General features: G+C 43.2%; 2 protein-coding genes across 3 annotated transcripts; one reads left to right on the top strand and one right to left on the bottom strand.

The window, feature by feature from the left end:
- The first annotated feature begins 97 nt into the window (after positions 1-97).
- On the top strand, positions 98-11,087 carry LOC140315929 (uncharacterized). 2 transcript variants are annotated; one of them, XM_072393544.1, is made up of 15 exons: positions 98-427; positions 676-719; positions 1,135-1,408; positions 1,637-1,680; positions 2,155-2,443; positions 2,929-2,972; positions 3,095-3,165; positions 3,351-3,565; positions 3,659-3,912; positions 4,306-4,434; positions 6,518-6,671; positions 6,837-6,866; positions 8,769-8,816; positions 8,966-9,013; positions 10,273-11,087. In XM_072393544.1, the coding sequence occupies exons 1-15, from the start codon at positions 133-135 to the stop codon at positions 10,533-10,535; spliced, it is 2,202 nt and encodes a 733-aa protein (XP_072249645.1). In that variant the 5' UTR covers positions 98-132; the 3' UTR covers positions 10,536-11,087. The 2 variants fall into 2 exon arrangements, with proteins under 2 accessions (XP_072249645.1, XP_072249644.1); XM_072393543.1 differs by having other exon boundaries at positions 3,092-3,165.
- Positions 11,088-16,508: 5,421 nt separating this feature from the next.
- LOC140315809 (uncharacterized) lies at positions 16,509-20,100 on the bottom strand. The gene is made up of 7 exons (XM_072393386.1): positions 19,777-20,100; positions 19,257-19,295; positions 18,915-19,015; positions 18,762-18,793; positions 18,517-18,586; positions 16,958-17,006; positions 16,509-16,726 (listed from the first exon to the last, which is right to left on the bottom strand). Exons 1-7 carry the CDS (start codon positions 20,027-20,029, stop codon positions 16,509-16,511), a joined length of 762 nt encoding a protein of 253 aa, XP_072249487.1. The 5' UTR covers positions 20,030-20,100.
- Positions 20,101-20,150: the final 50 nt, after the last annotated feature.

The following is a 20,150-nucleotide window of genomic DNA, read 5'->3' as shown; positions in this document are numbered from 1 at the left end:
TTTTGCTGATCATCAGCAGCAGTTAACAGCCCTCTGTAGTCAGTCCTGTAGCGTTTACCAGATGCATCGGACCGTGTGTGATCTCGCTGACTGTTTGTAACCGTCTCAGTGGGCCGAACATCTGACCCATGAATGTACCGACTGTTCCAGGTGGCAACGGTGGCAGCTGTCAAAGAGCTGCTTTCAGAGACTTTGAATGGTTTGAGTGATGAGGAGTTCCTGACATTCAAAAGCCTTCTGCTGTCGATGACCGTCCTGATTTCTGGTTCAGATCTTTTTAGTCCTGAACAAAGAACCTCAGAGACAGCGGATGTGATGCTGATGCAGCTTGGACAGCAGTCTGTGGAGTTCACCGTAAAGGTTCTCACGTACCTGAACAGAACCGATCTGGTCCAGAGGTTTTTGGAGAGCAGCTCAGCACCAAACAGTAAGACAATACCAACAAAAATCTGAGAAATAAACTTTGGGTTTTAACCTCTTAGCAAAGTTCTCCTCAGTTTACAACTCAGTAAGATTTGTGATGCTGAAAAAAGAAGATTTCTGTTTCCAGTATTTCTGTTATGAGTGAAAGTGAAGAAAATGGTGATGTTAGTGTCAGTGTTGGGGCTGTGATACACAGTTCATATCCTCCATGTCAGTCACTCATGAGTCTCTTCTGTCTGTTTTCCTCCTCAGAGAAACTCTCTGTGCATGAGCAGCGATCAGGTCTGAGCCACAAAGTGAGTAACATCACATCAGTGTGATTCAGAACGTGACAGCTTTCATTCAGCAGATGAGGCTGAATCCTCAGACCGAACGTGTCAATGATTCAGTCCAAACACGTCTTTAATGTTGGAGTTCTTTCATGGAACTGAAGCTGTTTTATTTCAACAAGTAGAATACGACACATCAGCTATTAGATGTAGTTAAAGCTTCGGGGGGTGATGCCTCCCTTTGACACGGCGTTAAAGAGTTGCAGTCTGTAACTTCATTAAATAACTGTTTCTAAGCATCTGAAAGAGAAGGAAAAGGAGTCGTTTTGTGTAGAATTTAGTCTGATATTAAAAAACATAATGAGACAAACTGATCAATATGTTCTGTTACATATATATATATATATATACATATATATAATGAATGTGCTGACTGTTCCAGGGGTCGTATCTGACAGCTGTGAAACAGCTGCTTTTGGAAACTCTGAATGATTTGAGCGACGAGGAGCTGAACAGATTCAGAGAGTCGTTGATCTCTCAGGAGAATCTCTCACACTTCTCATGGACACGGCTGCATGCAGACAGGTTACTTCTAGCTCATGTGATGGTGGAGGAGCTGAACCAGCAGTCTGTGGAGGTGGTCAGTGAGATTCTCATGAACATGAAGAAGACTGATCTGGTGCAAAGACTCACAGACAGAAGCTCAGTACTCAAAGGTAAGGTGAACTAGTTCAAACTGGTTCTCATCACCTGGACTAAACAGAAGAAACACGAGGTTCATAAAGCTGAACTAAAATATCTGACTCGAGGCACACGTCTCCTTGCTGCTCAGTGTTTTTAGCTGGATTCTTTAGTTCTGTATGAATAATGTGCATGTTTAACTTTTACCAAAGCTGATTCCATTTGGATGTGAGATGACATCATAATGATCTGTTTTTTCTCAGAGGAACTCTCTGCGGATGAACATGGAGCTGCGCTGCTGAAGGCAGTAAGTGTGACATCACAGCTTTCATTCAGCATGAAACTCAGTCTCATCTTTAACATTTTAAACATTTGTTTGAAACTGGACGACTCGTAAAGTTTCCAGTCTGAGGCCATGGTCCTCAACCAGAGAAGAGTGGATTTCCTGCTCCATGTTGGGAGTGAGTCGCTGGCTCAAGGAGAGGAGTTTAAGTATCTCTGGATCCTGTCTGAGAATGGGGGTAGAATAAAAGAAAAGTGACTGAATTAAAACCTGTGAACAGAAGAAAACCTGAGAATGAACACTCTGGGATTAATCCACACTCACCAGCTAAGGCAGTGGGAACTCAGGGCCCTAAAACACAGTCAGAGGATCAGCTGTTGGGAATGTTGGTGTTTTTTATGGACACGAGTCATCCTGGAAACATTCAGATTAAAACACTGATACTGATAAAATGTGAAGAAACACACCTTTAAGAATGAATTCTTTGTTTTTTTCCAGATAGCAGCAGAGACGGCTGATAAACAGATTCTTCTGGAGACTCTGAAGAGTTTGAGTAAAACAGATTTAGCAAAGTTCACATGGTTGCTGGAGCTGACATGTTTCCAGAGGGGCGTCCCACAAATCCCTCACTATAAGCTGGATTACTTTCACATGACAGCTGAAATAGTGAATCTGATGGTGGAGGAGCTTGGCCAGCAGTGTGTGGAGGTGACCAAGGAGGTTTTCAGGCACATGAACAGGTCTGATCTGGTCCAGAAGCTATCAGAGACCAGCTCAGCATCCAAAGGTAAGTTATGTGGAAAAGCTGGTATTCAGAACTTCATCTGTATAATTTGACATGAAATTTAGTGAAGACACTGATGGTCCAAAGAAGCTGAACCACAGTGACTTTGTTTGTATGTAGACTTTTCTTCTCGTCCCACCGACACGTCGGTTTAATTTTCAGTAAAGTTTGGATCAGCTGGGCGGACTGCAGGGACCTTTGGAGCAAACATTCGTGTTTCTCAGAGGATTAAACCTGAGTGGGTTTGGTTATTCCCTCACTGTTTATCTCAGACAACCAGCATGTCGGTGGGTTTGTGTTTCCCAACACTTTAGGTGTGTACTGTGGTCCATTAGCTGTAATAATGTAACATGTGAAGAGCTTCCTTTTCCTCCTCTAAGGCTTCAGTCAGCAGCGTGTCCTACTGAACATGCTGATGATCAAACATAAAGACTGTTAACATGATTCAAACTCTTTAATATTTGAATCAAACTCTGTGTTTTAACAAGGACCTTCAAGAAGTGTGAAGCCTGAGGGCCGTGGAAGTGGCATGGTAGTTCCTTACATTTATCAATCACTTCAAGTTATTGATCTTTAATTGATTTACGAATTTAAATGAAGAGTCGATGAGAAAATCCTGCACTTGTGCATATAAGTGATTATCCTCTGCAGCAGGACTCCGGTGGCTGGACTAAACTGGAACCTGAGGTGAAGAGTTCAGATACAGACGAGGCTCCGACTTACAGGTAAAAATAACATCCTTAAGCTTGAATTTCATTTTCAGAAGAAAAACTGTGGTTCTGACAGATTACGATAAAAGTGTTAATTGTGTTCTGCTGGTCAAATCTAACCAGGACAGCTGCTTTTACATTTCCTCTGTTGGGTCCCTCCATGTTTTTATTGGAAGCTCGTTTCTGAACTCATATTTCAGCCTTCAGTCTGACGTGGGACACTTTGAGTGCAGCATCTCTGGGTTGCGCTGGGCCTGTAAGGAAAAGGTTGGCTTTAGGTACCAGTTTGGCTCTTGGGACGGACACATGGAGCGAATGGAAAGCAGACGATACTCGCCTGCAGGTCCTCTAATGGACGTCACAGTCACTGCTGGGAGGTTTGATGAAGTGCACCTGCCACACTGGATCTGCATCGGTAAGAAGGCATTAGGAAAATATAAAGTATTAATAAATGTGTTGATGTATTTCTTTCATCTCACAATCTGTGTGGTTTGTGTATCTTACACAGATGGCATCCAAAACCTATTGGAGAATTTTGCAGTCCTTCACATTATCGATTGTGGCGATTTTGTGGAAAAAGTCTCTGAGGTCACAGAGTCACATGTCAAGTTAACGGAACCAAGTTTCACTTTAAAAGCACCCTTGATGAAACTTGGTCTTCCTGTGAAATACAAGTGTAATGTGTTGCTATACTATCAACCCAACACGCCGTTCCTCAAGCTCCACGTCTTTGTGGTCCCACACGATCCTGCTCTTCAACAGGTGGCTGAACATTTTATTGTCATAACTACAGTATGCAGGACACCTTCAACAGAGCCTGAGGGCAGTTTACAGGAAGAAAAAAAGCAACAATCTAGTCATTTTATCTTTAATTTAACATTACAACATTTTCAACACTGTCATGATAAAACAACAACATGTCTGGTTTCCTCAAACCAACTACAACTTCTGCCTTTCTTAGGCATTAATAATCATAAATATGACCTTCATACACTGTGGATTGTCTCCAGTTAATGAGAAGCAGACAATCCACAGAGGACAGAAAAACATTCTCAACTAATCCCCCATAGATGCTGATATTACATCCATAAATCCATGACAATCTCTAAATGTACCTTAAAACAGAGGTGACCAGTTTCATGTATGTTTATTTAGGCTGTGAGCAAGAAAAAATCCTCCCATGGTTATGAAGAAATCCCAAAGCACCGGCCAGACAAGTTCCTGAAGATGAAGCAGGGTTTCAGCCTCACAGCTGACGCAGACATGGCAAGCATTCAGCCAGAGGTACCGTTTGTGCTTTCTATAATAAATCAAATCATTTTCAGTCATTTATACTTCAGACGTTCAAAGCAGCTGCAAGAAAGTGCGTGAACAGTCTGACGTACACGACCACATTTTAGTAAACTGGCTTTATGGACTGCTTTGGTGTTTGGCCTGAGCCTTTAAGGTCTGTGCTGCAGCTTGAACACTGATGTTTAGATTAGATTAGATTTATACTTTATTCATCCCACACAGGGAAATTTACTCGTTACAGCAGCATGAAAAGAAAAGTGTTGTATACACTACAGAATTAAAGTAAAAAGTGCAGGAACACAAAAAACAGAAATAAAGATCTATAACCTACAACAATAAACAAGAAAACAACCAACCTGCAAACAGGCAAAAACAAGTCCTGAGGATAAAGAAGTGACGTGATATAAAAAGTATTGTAATGTAAAGAGACCACGTAAGTGGAAATATAAATATTATTTGATAGGAAGTGGATTAGTTTCATCTTGGACTTATTACTCTGACTTTGTTCACCACCCCAACTTCAGATGTGCTCAGACAACAGATAACAAGAAGACAACGCTTCCTTCAGAAAACTGACTTTTTGCAGGAGGACACGGCGAATTTCAAAATCACGACAACTCTCAAAGCCAGAAGATGTTTGCACACCAGTGTCGGCTCACAGCACCACTTGGTGGCCATCTATACCGGCTTCAAGCGATGTCCCAGCCAGGCCAGATGTGGCATGTGCAGGGGCTCTCCATCACAATTCAGGCCGGAATGCAGCCAGGGTGCGAGGGCCATTCCTCTGGCTTTGCAGCTTTATTAAATTGGTGTTTTTTTTTAGATGTAGCTGTAGTTTATGTTCGTTAGTTTCCGGTTTGTGTAACAATAAAAGCCAAACATTACAAACTCAATTTAAAACATTGAAATTAAGATGATGCACTTGAAGCATGAGGCCTAAACATGCACTGTTAGCATGAGCGCTCTCTGAGGGAGTTACCCTTACAGAGCTGAAAGTTGAGATGAATCCTGCAGAAATGATTGGAGGATCATTTAAATAAGATATGTAATTGTTGAGTCCTGTGATCCAGGATGTACCCTGCCCCTCAGTGACAGCTGGGATACGCTCCATACCCTTTAAGCTTAAACTAAGTTACTCTGATGCATTTAGAATACCTTGATACTTATTAATAAAACTTTAAACATGAGAGCATGTGAGCAGCTCTTTTAAAGCAGAAGTTCTGTCAGTTTTCAGGTGTTAACATGATGCCAAGGAGGAAAGACACCAGCAATGATCTCAGAGAAGCAGCTGTTGCTGCCCATCAGTCTGGGAAGGGTTATAAGGCCATTTCCAAACTATCTGGAGTCCATCATTCTACAGAGAGAAAGATTATTCACAAGTGGAAAACATTCAGGACAGCTGTCAGTCTTCCCAGGAGTGGACGTCCCAGCAAGTTCACCCCAAGGTGAAGAAGCCCAGAGCTACTTCTCAGACTCTGCAGGCCTCGGTTAGCATGTTAAAGGTTAAAGGTCACCCCAAGGTGAAAAAGCCCAGAGCTACATCTCAGACTCTACAGGCCTCAGTTAGCATGCTAAAGGTTAAAGGTCACCCCAAGGTGAAAAAGCCCAGAGCTACATCTCAGACTCTACAGGCCTCAGTTAGCATGCTAAAGGTTGAGATGTGAGAGACGTCAAGCAGAAGCAACAAGAGCAAAACATATAAAGCACCTTTTCCTGCAGCTTGTGCTACATTTCATCAGCTCCTCACAGTGTATGCAACCAAGCTTTACACTTCCAACCTGCATAGTCAGGATTTAAATGCCCTAAAACGCGTGGAACAGACATGTCTGACCTCACCTCTCTGAGACTGTAGGTTGTATTCTGCAGGTTCAGAGAAGAAATCCTGATTTTGATTATTTGTTGTCTTTTAACGCATCATAGCAGCATCCAGACATGTTAACAAGGTGAGGATTTGATTTTCAGTTGAGGGGGCCTGTGACCGAAGAGGAAAGGAGAAGTCTGGATCTGGACTTAAGCTGCTGCTTTGGTTTTTAACGATTGAACTTGTCTTTCTTTTATTTTTCATTTTCTGCAGAAAATAACTCTCAGGTATGACAGTCAAGACCCAAACTTTTATGAAGTATTCATTCAGAATCCGGACACAGACTTCAACCTTAAACTTTCATATACTTACCCGAAAAAGGCTGAAGAAAAGGATGAGCCAGTCTGGACCTGTACATTTAGAAAGAGTGAGTGTGTACAAAAGGAAATTAAATGCATTCACGAATACTCACAAACCCATTTCATGATTTTACTTTCTACCTACATTGTATTCATCCATCACTCCTTACACTCACCACCATGAATGCAAACCACAGCATCAACTAACACTTTTTATTTGTATTTAATTTCAGATGACTATCCAAAATCTGGTCCTGTTGAAGGTAAGATACTGCAGATACAGAACAGATTTCACATTTTTATTCATCACATGTGGATGTACACCCATAGTGAAATGAAATTGCAACTATAGAAAAAAATAAAATGTGAAATAAAGATAAAAATAGACTTCTGAAAATATAAGGTCATACAAATCTACAGAGTTAAGTGGAGGGTTGAAGGTTCAGTGTCCTGATGGCCTGAGGGAAGAAGTCTTTTGGCAGATGGTAGCCACTGGAAGAGGTTATTTATTTAAATTTTTCTGGCTCTGGCAGTACATCGTCTGGTGTAGATTTCCTGCATATGGGACCATATCACCGGAGATGAGTCCTTCATTGTAGGCTGTGGTTCGAGCCTTCAGAGCCCCTCGGATATTTCTATCGACCCACGGTTTCTGATTAGGGAAGCTCTTCACAGTCACCGCGTCTATCAGCTTCGCTATAACGTCCGTCACTACTTCCGTAAACAGACTGACGTCATTCCCGGCGCGCTGGTCGAACTTGACCCAGTTTACGTCACTCAGCGCGTCCTGCAGCGTGGCCTCTGATTGGGCAGACCAACGTCTGACCTCCCTCGTAACCGGGGCAACTGCCGTTAGCTTCTGTTTACACTCCGGCATGAGGAAGATGGCGGCGTCGTCTGCTTTTCCGAAAGCCGACAGTGCTGTGGCTTTGTCGCTGTCTTCATGGAGGGTATAGCAGGGGTCCAGCGTATTAACACCCCAGGTTGATCATGTCACAGGCTGGAAGCACTTCGGCATAACCTTTGTCAGCTTTGCCTGATATAAACGGCAACAATGATGGCCGAAGTAAACTCCCTGGGCAGGAAGAAGGGTCGACAAAGAATCGCCAGATATTCCAGATGTGGCGTGCAGGAACTAGACAGGACTGAGATTCTGACTGTTTTTAAATCCTATCTTTTTCCTTGTCTTTTAAAACTATGTGAGACGTTCACTTTTATTTTATTTTATTTCATTTAATTTTGTTGCTATTTCTCAGCATAAGCTTTTATTTCTTATGTTTTATTTATCCTGTACACCCCTTTGGTCCACTGTGGTTCTTCTAAAGTGCTTAACAAATAAAGTTGGATTGTTTGGACGTCGGTTAAAACCAGTTGGATGAACGTTGTTCGAGGATTTTCTTTTGAGGTTTAGTTTTCTTTTGCTTTACATGAGAAGACACAAACAGTAACTGGTCATTCAGATGAGGCAGGGAAAAGAGAGCATCTCCTATCCCAGCACTTACCTTGTACTTCCCTCCCCCCTTTATCTCTGCACTTTATCTTTCTGCACTTCCTTCTATGCCTGCACCCTATCTCTACTCTGTCCCCTCTGACAGAGTCGGACTCCTGGGTTCCTTCTATGGAGCTTATTGTTAGCTTTTTATAAAGCTGTTATATCTTCATTTGTAAGTCGCTTTGGATAAAAGCGTCTGATAAATACAGAAACATAAACATAATGTAAAGGAGGGATTCATATTTGGTGTGAAATGTGTCGATGACTTGACATCTCAGAACCATGTTCGCAACAAACAGGAAGCAAAATGAAAGCAACAACACAATGAATCAAACAAAAAAGCAAATGTAGTAAAATAATAGTTCAACATTTCAATGAAACACCTGGAGATAAGTGCATGTCTGCTTTAATATATTATGTGGTTAAAGTAGGAACATTAGTAAAATCAGCAGTGTGTTACAGTTGTTTTTAGTTTGTTGGTGCTGTTTGGGTTCATTAAATCTCTGCAGCCACCTGAAGCTGCAGGACAGATTCTGTCTGCTGATTAATGCTGATAAATACATCCTACTGATGAGATATCTGCATGTGGAAGACTGTATGTAATGGATATTAATGATCTGACGCAGTAAAGAAGAGGAATGCATTTGTTAAGTGTTTTATCTTTTGGTTTCAGCTGCAGGGTCCTCAGCAGGAGCCACAGGCATCAGTACCATGGCTGATGGTAAGTTATCAGGTTCTAACTGTCTTTTCTGGGCCTGATCCTGATCAAAGTCCTGCTCATTAAGAGTCTGATCCGTCTTTTTGTATCAGGCACACTGGAAGAGCAGGGATACAGTAAATTAATACATTTTCTCTCTTCCTTCATTTCAGTTGAAAGAGCCTTAGCTGAAGCAGCTGGAGAAAACACAGAGGCAGAAGGTAGGTGCACCGAGGCTCCTCGTTGTCTCTGGTCCAGGATCTGATCAGTAAACCAAATTTAATGGATGTAAGTGACAGGGATCAGAAAAAGGCTGATTTTCAAAACAAGTCTGAAGAAGGGTGTCATGGTATGAACAAAGGAGAGTTTAAAGGAGCTCAGAAAATAAGTTGTTAGTGTTAATCAGGCTGGAAAAAGGCTAGAAAATCAGATTGTGTAGAAATGGATCAAACTAAAACCCTTCTGAGCAACTAAAATCTAACCCAGGAGATCACTAAATAATGGTGTGCAACCCCCAGCCGTGTGGAAGGGAAGCCACTGGTCTGCACGTTGTTAACTGTGATGTGAACAGGAGGCAGAAAAGGTTTGGGGACAGATGAGAGCTGGAATCTTTAGTCCATCTCTGAAGCTGAGTTTAGGGACGGGGTAAGAACTCGAAGCATCTTCAGGGAAGCTCAGAGAGGAGCCCCTTCCACGAAGTAATAACAGGACTCATTTAAGGTGGGTCAGAAAGCTGATTAGGATGCCCCCCCGGTGCTTTCCTTTGGAGGCTTTCCAGATGTGCCCAGCTGGTACGATGCCTACGAGTGAACTGAGAATCCACTGAAAGGATTACATTTCTAACTGGCTTGGGAATGCCTCATTACCCACCAGGAGGAATTAGAACATATCCCTGATGAGAAGGACGTCGGGAAAACTCTGCTGAGGCCAGCTTCTTACAAGCAGAAGAAAAAGGGTGGATGCATATGTTTTGTAGGATCTACTGTAAGTTGAAAACATTTGGAGAAAATTTAATGACATCTTCAGTCAGTTATGAAGGAAATACAGAAAATCCCAGAGTTCACAACCCTAAGCATCACCGTAAAGCCCGGAGGCAGAAGCAGGCGTTTGGCTCGTGTGCACAGAAGGCCGGAAGATCATGACACGGGAATCTGTTTTTACTGCACTGAGACAATGATGGAAGGGACTCGAAAGAATGATTCTGCGCTGATATCAATGCAACAAATATTTAGACGTACCTGCGATATGAACAAGTGAGAGGAAAACAGCTCCCAGGTTGTCAGAATATTAGCCCCCAGCTGCTGACTGTGTTTGGGATCTTTAACTGATCTGTTGAGTAAAATGTTCTTCTCTGCATTTTGACAGACTGGTAAATAGATGGTGAGCGTTCTGTAATAAAGCCTAAACATTAAATTAATTAAATGAGTCATCAACAAATCCGCTCAGTCACTGAAGAGTCATTTCTTTCCTTTTTCCTCAGATGAACACTTTGTGGACAAACACATGGAAGACTTGATCCAGAGAGTGAGCACCATCGGACCCATTTTAGATGCTCTTTTAAGGAATAAAGTCGTCCAACCAGAGACTTATTTAACAATAAGAGCTCTGCCCACCCCTCAGGATCAGATAAGGGAGCTCTACTGTGGCCCTCTGAGAGCAGGCAAAGCCTGCAAAGACATCTTCTACTCAGTCCTTCAGGAAAAAGAACCACGTCTCATCGCCGACCTCAACAGAAGGAAGTAAATGTTGAGGTTAGCGATGCAGCTTAATCACATTAGAAATGTGGAAACTCTGCTAGAGATGCTCAGTGTTTTGTGCTGGCAGAAGAAAATCTTTTGCTGTTACTTTAGATGCTGACGTGCGCAGTGCTAGCTGTGATCAGTGGCCTCGTTTAATGAATAATTGGTGCAAAACACCTGAGAGGTTTTAAAATGAGATGTAGAAATGCATCATGTGAAGAATTCTTCCTGATTCCACCAGAACAAGATGAGCACATGTCACTGTTTGACAGAACCTGACTCCTCTGAACACAGATTCTATGAATGAATCTATGACTTTATTCTGAATTGAATGTGTTTGTTTCTCACTTTGGGGAAAACCGTCATATCCCCACAGGACTAATGTCTCTGAGCTCTTCAGCCACATCAGTGACATTATTCCTCTGATGACTGATGTCACATTAAAACAGCTGGAGCCCCCCTGAGGAGGCCCGCCTCTGGCTGCGTGCACCTGTTTCCAGGAAAGCTGGGATACTGTGTAACATGTAGATAAAACTGGAATTCACTCAGAAAGGATTTAAAAAAACAAGCTTTGTTAAATAAAGTTGGGACGGGCTGCTTCAGCTCTTCACTACGGAAACATCTGCTCTGATTCACTTTTACTTTTGCAGCATTACGTTCTTTTATGAAATACCCAAAATGTTTTCAGGGGGCCACAGCTCTGGACTTCAGTTGTGTCAGTTTTCACGAAGCAGCCACATGTTCGGATGCCCTGAGCACCGACGTACCCCCACAACATCACAGATGCTTTTTAGATCAACAGATGCTGAGGTCGGTCATGAAGTTACATGTTACTGAAAGGTCTGTTCAGATGTGAAATAACTAAACATTCATTCCACAACCAATAATGTGTATCAGACAGTTTCCGGTAGAACGACCCTCCTGCAACATATGACACCTGAACCAGGTGATGTCGATCCTCTCAGCAGCTAAACATCAGCATTAAGTTGAATTAATAGTGCATGTAAAGGCAGGTAGAAACTATCCTAAAATCCGCTGACTTAGCGCTGCACATGTCCGTTTTACGGTGTTTTTTCTTGTTAAAGTTTGTGACAGTCATACAATAACTGTTCAAGGTGTCTGATCCACTAACAGCCAGAAGGTTTAGTAACGCTCAGACTTCAGAGGTTAGCGAACAGAATCCAACTTTAACACTTTTAAGGGCGGTTAACGAAGGAGTCTGAATTGTTATGTAGCTTCTTCTTCTTCCTATAATGACCGCGCGATGTGCTGCGTTAGCGCCCTCTGTCGTCTGTTCATGGAATGACAGCTTTCTCTTCTTCGTCCTTACCGGCTGTTCGCAATACTGCCATCTACCGGCCGGAAGCTGTACAACATGACTCACAGCTTCACGTTTGTTTAAACGTTCGTGTTTATTTTGTATTCTATATAATCTGACAGAAATACAAAAAACAAACAACATAGAAAAAAAATAAGCATCAAAACCTGCTCCAGCTGAAAGAAATTTAAAGTAAATTTAATTTCCTTTGACAGTAAATTCCAAAGTGCAGGATGAGTCGACAGTTGTAACATCATCAGGAATGATGTGCTATGACTTTTTGGGGCGTAAAAAACATAAAAACAAGTTCAAACCCCAGCTCTATAGCTCAGGTGGACTAAAAACAAAGCAGCTAAACATCAGCTGGATCAACAACTTCCTCTTCTTCGTGCTTACCGGCTGGTTGCAATACCGCCACCTACCGACCGGAAGCTGTACAACATGACGCACAGCCTCACGTTTAAGAGGCTAATGGTAAAGACGTTGAATTTATCTTTACAGAATTAACTCTGAAAGGATTTCAAGCTTTCTTAAATAAAGGGTTAGTTCCAGTAGAAGGACCATCCTGCAACATATGACACCTGAATCCGGTGATGTCGATCCTCTCAGCAGCATTTTCAACATCAAGCATTTTCAGGCCTGCTTAGATCCTCATGTAGACTGAGAGAAGACATCGACTCTTATTTCAGAGGGAGATCACAGAGTCAGAAACTTAGTGATGAACACCATGGAAGGATTTCAGCTGTACAGCTGAAGGTAAAGACGATGTTTGAAAAGGTTTACTGAGTTTATCTGGTGTCTGTTTAATTCAAGAAGCAGGAGGTGTAAAAGAATAATCAAAGACCCAAAACAGACTGTCACAGATTGATTTTTAAAACCTATTTCTGATTTTGGTTTGAATCGACGTCACACCAGAGTTAAGTTAGAATCTAAAGTTTGTTGCGTGTTGAGGTGAACCTGTACCTCTTTCCGAGTCCGTTGATGCAGTGAAGGAGGAAGACAGAGGAGACGATATAAGAATCAACACAGTTTTATTTGCGCAGTTTGCAAAGTGCGGAGAACAGTTCAGTACAATACATGCGAACAGCACAAAGTACGGAAAAGCTCTGTCTTTGTCTAGGGGTGTGATGTTATATAGACTTGAGTTCAGTCTCCGCCTTATGAGATGTGTGTGCGTCAATATCTTGTCTCTTCCTCTATGTGTGTGCGTGTGTACTTGTATAAGGCGTTACTTTCAGAAGACCGTTGTGGGTGCGGTCCTAGTTTCACAACATGTCTTTCTCAGAGATATCTCCTTATCAGGCTGCTGTGCAAGCACAGAAATGAGCAAGCCGGTTATACAGGATATCACCTTATACAGCTATCCTCACTCACATGCGACAGAAAACAACACTCCAAAGACACAGAACCCCACGAAAATGTCACCGGTTTATGACCCGGGGCGGAAAGTAACGTCCTGGGAATTTTGTCCTGGTCCATCCTTTGATGCATCAGTGGAGGAGATCCTAACCGACACACCACTGAAAGGGCCTTAAAGAGCTGACTGAGCTGCCACAGGATACAACTTTCATGTAGAATTTGGTTCTGCTTTGTTTCCTGCTTGTACTTTAAGGTTCATGCTATGGTTTGGTTAATATCTTGGTGGGGGAAAATTACTAAAACACGACTAATTACACACAGAAAAAAGAATAGATAAGAGCCTCCCATTGGATAATTACTGCATGGATGACTGCGTTTCAGCTGGTAACAAGTTATTTAACCCCTTCTCGATTCTTAAACTATCATGTCCGAAGACACAGCCTGTGGTCGTGGAAAAGATGTTATTCTGTGTCAGAAGGGTCCGATTGTTGGGACGCATCAAGCAAAGAAAACATCTGCATCTGAGGAGATTTCTGAAACTAAAACTGGGTTAAGAGCGGTCCAACGCATTATTAAAAGCTGGAAGGGAGGTGGGGAAACATCACACTCAGCATATTTACAACAGAATATTTCCACGTGCACAATGAGACGGGAACTTAAAGGATGGGGACTAAACAGCTAAGAAAACCACTTATCAGTGAAGCCAATGAGAGGAAGAAGGTTTCAGTTTTGTTAGGGAGAATAAACATTGGACTCTGGAGTGATGGAAGAAGGTCATGTGGTCTGATGAGTCCAGATTTACTCTGTTCCAGAGTGATGGGAGCATCAGGGTAAGCAGAGAGGTGAAGGGCTGCAGCCATCATGCCTGGAGCCTGCCGTACAGGCCTGTGGGGGCAGGGCTCTGATCCGGGGCTGCTGCAGTCGGTCAGGTCCAGGTTCAGCAACGTTTTCAGCCCAGAGAACGAGGTCAGCTGACTACCTGGATGAGCAGCTTATTCCAAGCTGACAAAGCCAGGATTCATCGGGCTCAAACTGTGAAAGAGGTTCAGGGAGCATGAGACATCTGGAGTCAGGACCTTAACCCCAGGGAGAATCTTTGGGCTTTGCTCAGCGGTCCGACTCTCCCATCATCACCATAAGATCTGAGAGAAAAATGAATGCAACTCTGGTGGGAAATAAATGTTGTGACGCTTATCGAAATGATGCCACTGCGAATGAGGGCCGTCATCAAAGCTAAAGGCGGTCCAGCGAAATATTAGAGTGAGACCTTTTTTCTTTTTTGGTCATCTGAGGTTGTAATTTCCTCCTTTTCAGACCTGGTCATCGCAGATTGTTTCCTGATGCATCAAACCTTAAAACTGAAACTTTGTTGTCATGATTATGCCTGGAAATGAGGATGTTTCCGGTTAATAAAGTCTTATAAAGTTCAGTCCCCCCCCCACCATGTTCAGGTTGATGATCTTGGTGATGTTGAAGATCTGGTGGGACATAAATGTTGTGACGCTGCAGAAGCTTCTGGCTCACAAATTCCCCCTTTTGGCAAAATATCAGCAAATAAATCAAATAAAACTGATGTTTTAAAGACAGACTCTTAAAATTCACTCAAAGGGATGATTTTATTATTGAGTTCATATTAGAAAACATTTGGAATGAAGAACCAACAGTAGATTCTTATTAGACCGGATTAAACCTGAGGGATAATAATTATTTTTTTACTAAAAATATATTAATCTATTAAGGTTAAAAAGACTCTTATTCTGTGTCATATGTTGCATTAAAATAGGACATTTCTGATCAAATCATTGAGTCCATAAATGGTAAAAAAAATCATAAGAAAACAGTCCCTGCATCTTTAAAACTTTGTTTTTTCTATAAAATGAGGCTCAGTTATGGCACCGATACATAACATTTAGAATCACATTTCCTCATTTCTACTGTAAAGCAAACATTTCATGTTCACATCGATTATTTGGGCCTAAAAATGGTTTTTACCACAGAATTCTTTTTTTTTTCCAGGTTTTTAATGAGAAACTCCTGTTGGGTCTTCAGGACTTCGTAGAAGAAATCTTTGGCTTCGTCTCCAGCTTTCAGGGGACCACTGCACAGCTGCCTCAGCGTAAGTCCATATCGCTGTCATCATCAAACTGCTGATCTGTGAAAAGAAGGAAGAAATTGCCAAAAATGCAGAACACTTCTGGATCATTTTAAAATGTGATGACTGAAGATCATTAAACACCAGCAATGATCTTAGAGAAGCAGCTGCTGCTGCCCATCAGTCTGGGAAGGGTTATAAGGCCATTTCCAGACTATCTGGAGTCCATCATTCTACAGAGAGAAAGATTATTCACAAGTGGAAAACATTCAGGACAGCTGTCAATCTTCCCAGGAGTGGACGTCCCAGCAAGTTCACCCCAAGGTGAAGAAGCCCAGAGCTACATCTCAGACTCTACAGGCCTCAGTTAGCATGTTAAAGGTTAAAGGTCACCCCAAGGTGGAAAAGCCCAGAGCTACATCTCAGACTCTACAGGCCTCAGTTAGCATGTTAAAGGTTAAAGGTCACCCCAAGGTGAAGAAGCCCAGAGCTACATCTCAGACTCTACAGGCCTCAGTTAGCATGCTAAAGGTTAAAGGTCACCCCAAGGTGAAAAAGCCCAGAGCTACATCTCAGACTCTACAGGCCTCAGTTAGCATGTTAAAGGTTAAAGGTCACCCCAAGGTGAAAAAGCCCAGAGCTACATCTCAGACTCTACAGGCCTCAGTTAGCATGTTAAAGGTTAAAGGTCACCCCAAGGTGAAAAAGCCCAGAGCTACATCTCAGACTCTACTGGCCTCAGTTAGCATGCTAAAGGTTAAAGGTCACCCCAAGGTGAAAAAGCCCAGAGCTACATCTCAGACTCTACAGGCCTCAGTTAGCATGTTAAAGGTTAAAGGTCATGACAGCACAGTTAGAAAAAGACTGAACAAGGAAGGCTTGTTTGGAAGGGCTGCAGGAGAAAGCCTCTTCTCTCTAAAAAGAACATGGCAGCACAGCTTAGGTTTGCAAAGCTGCATCTGAACAAAGCTCAAGACTTCTGGAACAATGTCTGCTGCAAGCTGCTGGATCAGGGGTTCACTTAGTTTTACACTCACTGCTGCTGAAGCTGCTGGATCAGCTTCAGCAGCAGTGACCCAGCTTATATATAAGCTGCTGGATCAGATATATATATATATATAAAATATTTCTTTATCAAATATTATGACATAATGAAAAGCTCGTATCTATTTTCTATACCCACTTAATCCAACTCAGGATTGGGGGGGTCAGTGGGTGACAGGCAGCCTGGAAGAGTTTCCCGTCCAGCACAGGCCTGATATGTTAAACCTCAGAGATGAGTGGCTTAAAGCAGGCGATGCTTTTTGAAGGAACTGTCTCAGAACCTCCTGATGGAAGCAGAACATGGGCTGAACTGTTGTCTCGTGTTCAAGTGGAAGACGTTTGGACAGCTTACCTTCAGTCTGTGCCCCTGCAGCCCCTCCAGCTGTGAGAAACAGGAAGACAGCGTTAGAGCTTCAAAAATCAGATGCAATTCAAATGTATGCAGCAGGTAAGAAGCTGTGACGCTGAAATATGATCCTCTGGATGTGATGACACCAATGAGGAAGCACTACTGCTGGTTTATGGAGTTTGTGCTATGAAATGAAAAGATCATTTCTGAAGTCCATCAGTTATGATGTCACACGTTATGACAGAAGACGTGAGGACGACTCACTGCTACTGACCAGCTGGTGGACAACATCCAGCTTCCATCGCTGCTTTAACTGTCGGGATGAGAAAAACACAGAGTTAGATTCTGAGGAATAAGACTCAGTTCAAATGTGACGTTCAGTGATTTTACTGATTTCATTGGTGTGATGACACAAAAGGCGAGTTTATTTGTACAGAACAATTCAACGGCTGATGATTCAAAGTGCTTTACAGAGACATTAAAACAGAAGAAATAAAAAGCAGGATTTAAAATTTAAACAAAAGAAAGAAATAAGAACAATAGATAAAATCAGGAGTTAGAATATGAAACTCAAGCTTATTCAAAAGCAGCTGAAAATAGATGTTTCTTCAACCTGGACTTAAATCCTGAGAGTTTCAGCTGATCTGAGGCTTTCTGGGAGTTTGTTCCAGACATGTGGAGCATAGAAGCTGAATGCAGCTTCTCCAGGTCTGGTTCTGACTCTGGGAACTGATAAAGAACCGGATCCAGATGACCTGAGGGGTCTGGGAGGTTCATAGTGGGTCAGGAGGTCACTGATGCATTTTGGACCATTCAGAGCTTTATGGACCAGCATCAGAACTTTAAAGTCTATCCTCTGATGGACCAGCATCAGAACTTTAAAGTCTATCCTCTGATGGACCGGCATCAGAACCTTAAAGTCTATCCTCTGATGGACCGGCAGCAGAACTTTAAAGCCTATCCTCTGATGGACCAGCATCAGAACCTTAAAGTCTATCCTCTGATGGACCAGCATCAGAACCTTAAAGTCTATCCTCTGATGGACCAGCATCAGAACTTTAAAGTCTATCCTCTGATGGACCAGCATCAGAACCTTAAAGTCTATCCTCTGATGGACCGGCAGCAGAACTTTAAAGCCTATCCTCTGATGGACCAGCATCAGAACCTTAAAGTCTATCCTCTGATGGACCGGCATCAGAACCTTAAAGTCTATCCTCTGATGGACCAGCAGCAGAACTTTAAAGCCTATCCTCTGATGGACCGGCAGCAGAACTTTAAAGTCTATCCTCTGATGGACCGGCAGCCGGTGGAAAGACCTCACAGCTGGACTGATGTGCTCCACTTCTTTGGTCTCAGTAGGACTCCAGCAGCTGAGTTCTGGATGAGCTGCAGGTGTCTAACTGACTTTTTAAAGATGCTTTTACAATAATCAAACCGACTAAAGATGAATGCATGGACCGGTTCTTCCAGGTCCTGCTGAGACATCAGATCTTTTAGCCTTGATATATTCTTAAGGTGAAAGTGGGCCGACTTTGTTGTTGCCTTAATGTGTTTTTAGGTCTGAGTCCATCACTGCACCCAGATTTCTGGCCTGGTTGGTAGTTTTTAGGTTTATAGACTGAAGCTCTGTGGTGATTTTCAATCAGAAAACACCCCAGGAAAGGAGCCCCAGTGGTGGCTTCTGATGTTTGGGGTTTCTGTACCATGTGAAACAAACAGAAATATCCACCCCCCCCCCCGGGCCCGACAGCACTTTCAGTGGGTCGGTCCACAGAGGACACCCAGTCTACAGTTTACAGGTCAGGAAAGTACAGGACCCTCACATCCAGGGGGGCCGCCCGGTTCCACTGTGCCATCAACCCTTTACTGATGTGTCCCTTCATGGCAAACAGCCTGAAGAATAAAGGTGCTGCTGCTGGGAAATGATGTGGATGGCGGCAGGTGGGGGTCATCATCAGTGATATCTGAGTGGTCAGACTCCTCTTAAAAGGCATTTGACCAGAACAAACAGTTCAGAACTGATGTTACTGCTGATCAGGGCTTTTCAGGGAACCTTCGGCACGTTTACCTGCACAGTTGAGCCCAGCTGATCTTTAAAGGCTACACGGAGCAATCGGGGAGTTCAGACCACGTCTGGAGCTCAGTTGTTCTGAATGTAGCAGGAGTGGATAGAAGCCTGATTTAAAGCAGGCGATGCTTTTTGAAGGAACTGTCTCAGAACCTCCTGATGGAAGCAGAACATGGGCTGAAGTGTTGTCTCGTGTTCAAATGGAAGACGTTTGGACAGCTTACCTTCAGTCTGTGCCCCTGCAGCCCCTCCAGCTGTGAGAAACAGGAAGACAGCGTTAGAGCTTCAAAAATCAGATGCAATTCAAATGTATCCAGCAGGTAAGAAGCTGTGACGCTGAAATATGATCCTCTGGATGTGATGACACCAATGAGGAAGCACTACTGCTGCTTTATGGAGTTTGTGCTATGAAATGAAAAGATCATTTCTGAAGTCCATCAGTTATGATGTCACACGTTATGACAGAAGACGTGAGGACGACTCACTGCTACTGACCAGCTGGTGGACAACATCCAGCTTCCATCGCTGCTTTAACTGTCAGGATGAGAAAAACACAGAGTTAGATTCTGAGGAATCTGACATTCAGTGATTTTACAGTGTGATGTCAGGGCTTGTTCAGAGTATTTCAGTAAAGCGGTGATCGATGGCCTCCAGGACAACAACAATACACTCATCACCCTCTTACTGACCGGAGAGCAGCTCTTATTAATATCCAGATGCTCCTGATAAATTCTCCTGTTGGAAATTAAATCATTCTTCACTAAAGCATGAAACAGTCAATATTAAAATGAACTGCAGGGTGCAGAAAAACAGTGAAATGGCCCTTTATGCTGATCCCTTTCAGCCAACTTCAGCGTCTTGTCTCGTGGGACTTGGGGGTACGGGGGGGGGGGGGGGGGGGGGGGGGGGCACACCTGGCAGCAGGAAACAGGTTCACGTGAAAGTGTAACATTTACAGAGTGTGGGTCATAGTTCCAGACTGGAGGAAGTGATATGACCGGATAGAGACGCTTACTCATGTCCTCTGCGTCCTGGGAGCAGCCGATCTCCTCCAGCAGCTCCTTGGTCACTTCCAAAGCTCCGTCCTCTTTAAAGGTGGAGATCATCACTTTTGCAACTTCAAACGGACGTTTCTTCTCCACCTTGTTGAGCGTAACGCGCGGCTCCTGCCGTCTTTCCACGAGCTCGTTGCGGAACCTGTCGAAGCTTTCCTCAGAGAGGCTGTCCAGCGCGCGCTCCACGCACTTTCTCACATTGACACGAGACATCTGTCACTCAGAGATCCAAAAGTCCCGGACTGGGTTTCACGCGGTTCGGTTTTCTCTGACAGGAAGTGCGTCGCCAGATGCGTTAGCGCGCGCTCCTGAGCGCTCCTCCTATTCCACCCTC

Source organism: Leuresthes tenuis, unplaced genomic scaffold, assembly GCF_036924035.1.
Source record: "Leuresthes tenuis unplaced genomic scaffold, fLeuTen1.0.hap1 SCAF_10, whole genome shotgun sequence".
In the NCBI taxonomy this organism is placed as follows: domain Eukaryota; kingdom Metazoa; phylum Chordata; class Actinopteri; order Atheriniformes; family Atherinopsidae; genus Leuresthes; species Leuresthes tenuis.
Note: the sequence above shows the minus strand (reverse complement) of the source record. Positions and strands in the feature narration are given on the sequence as shown.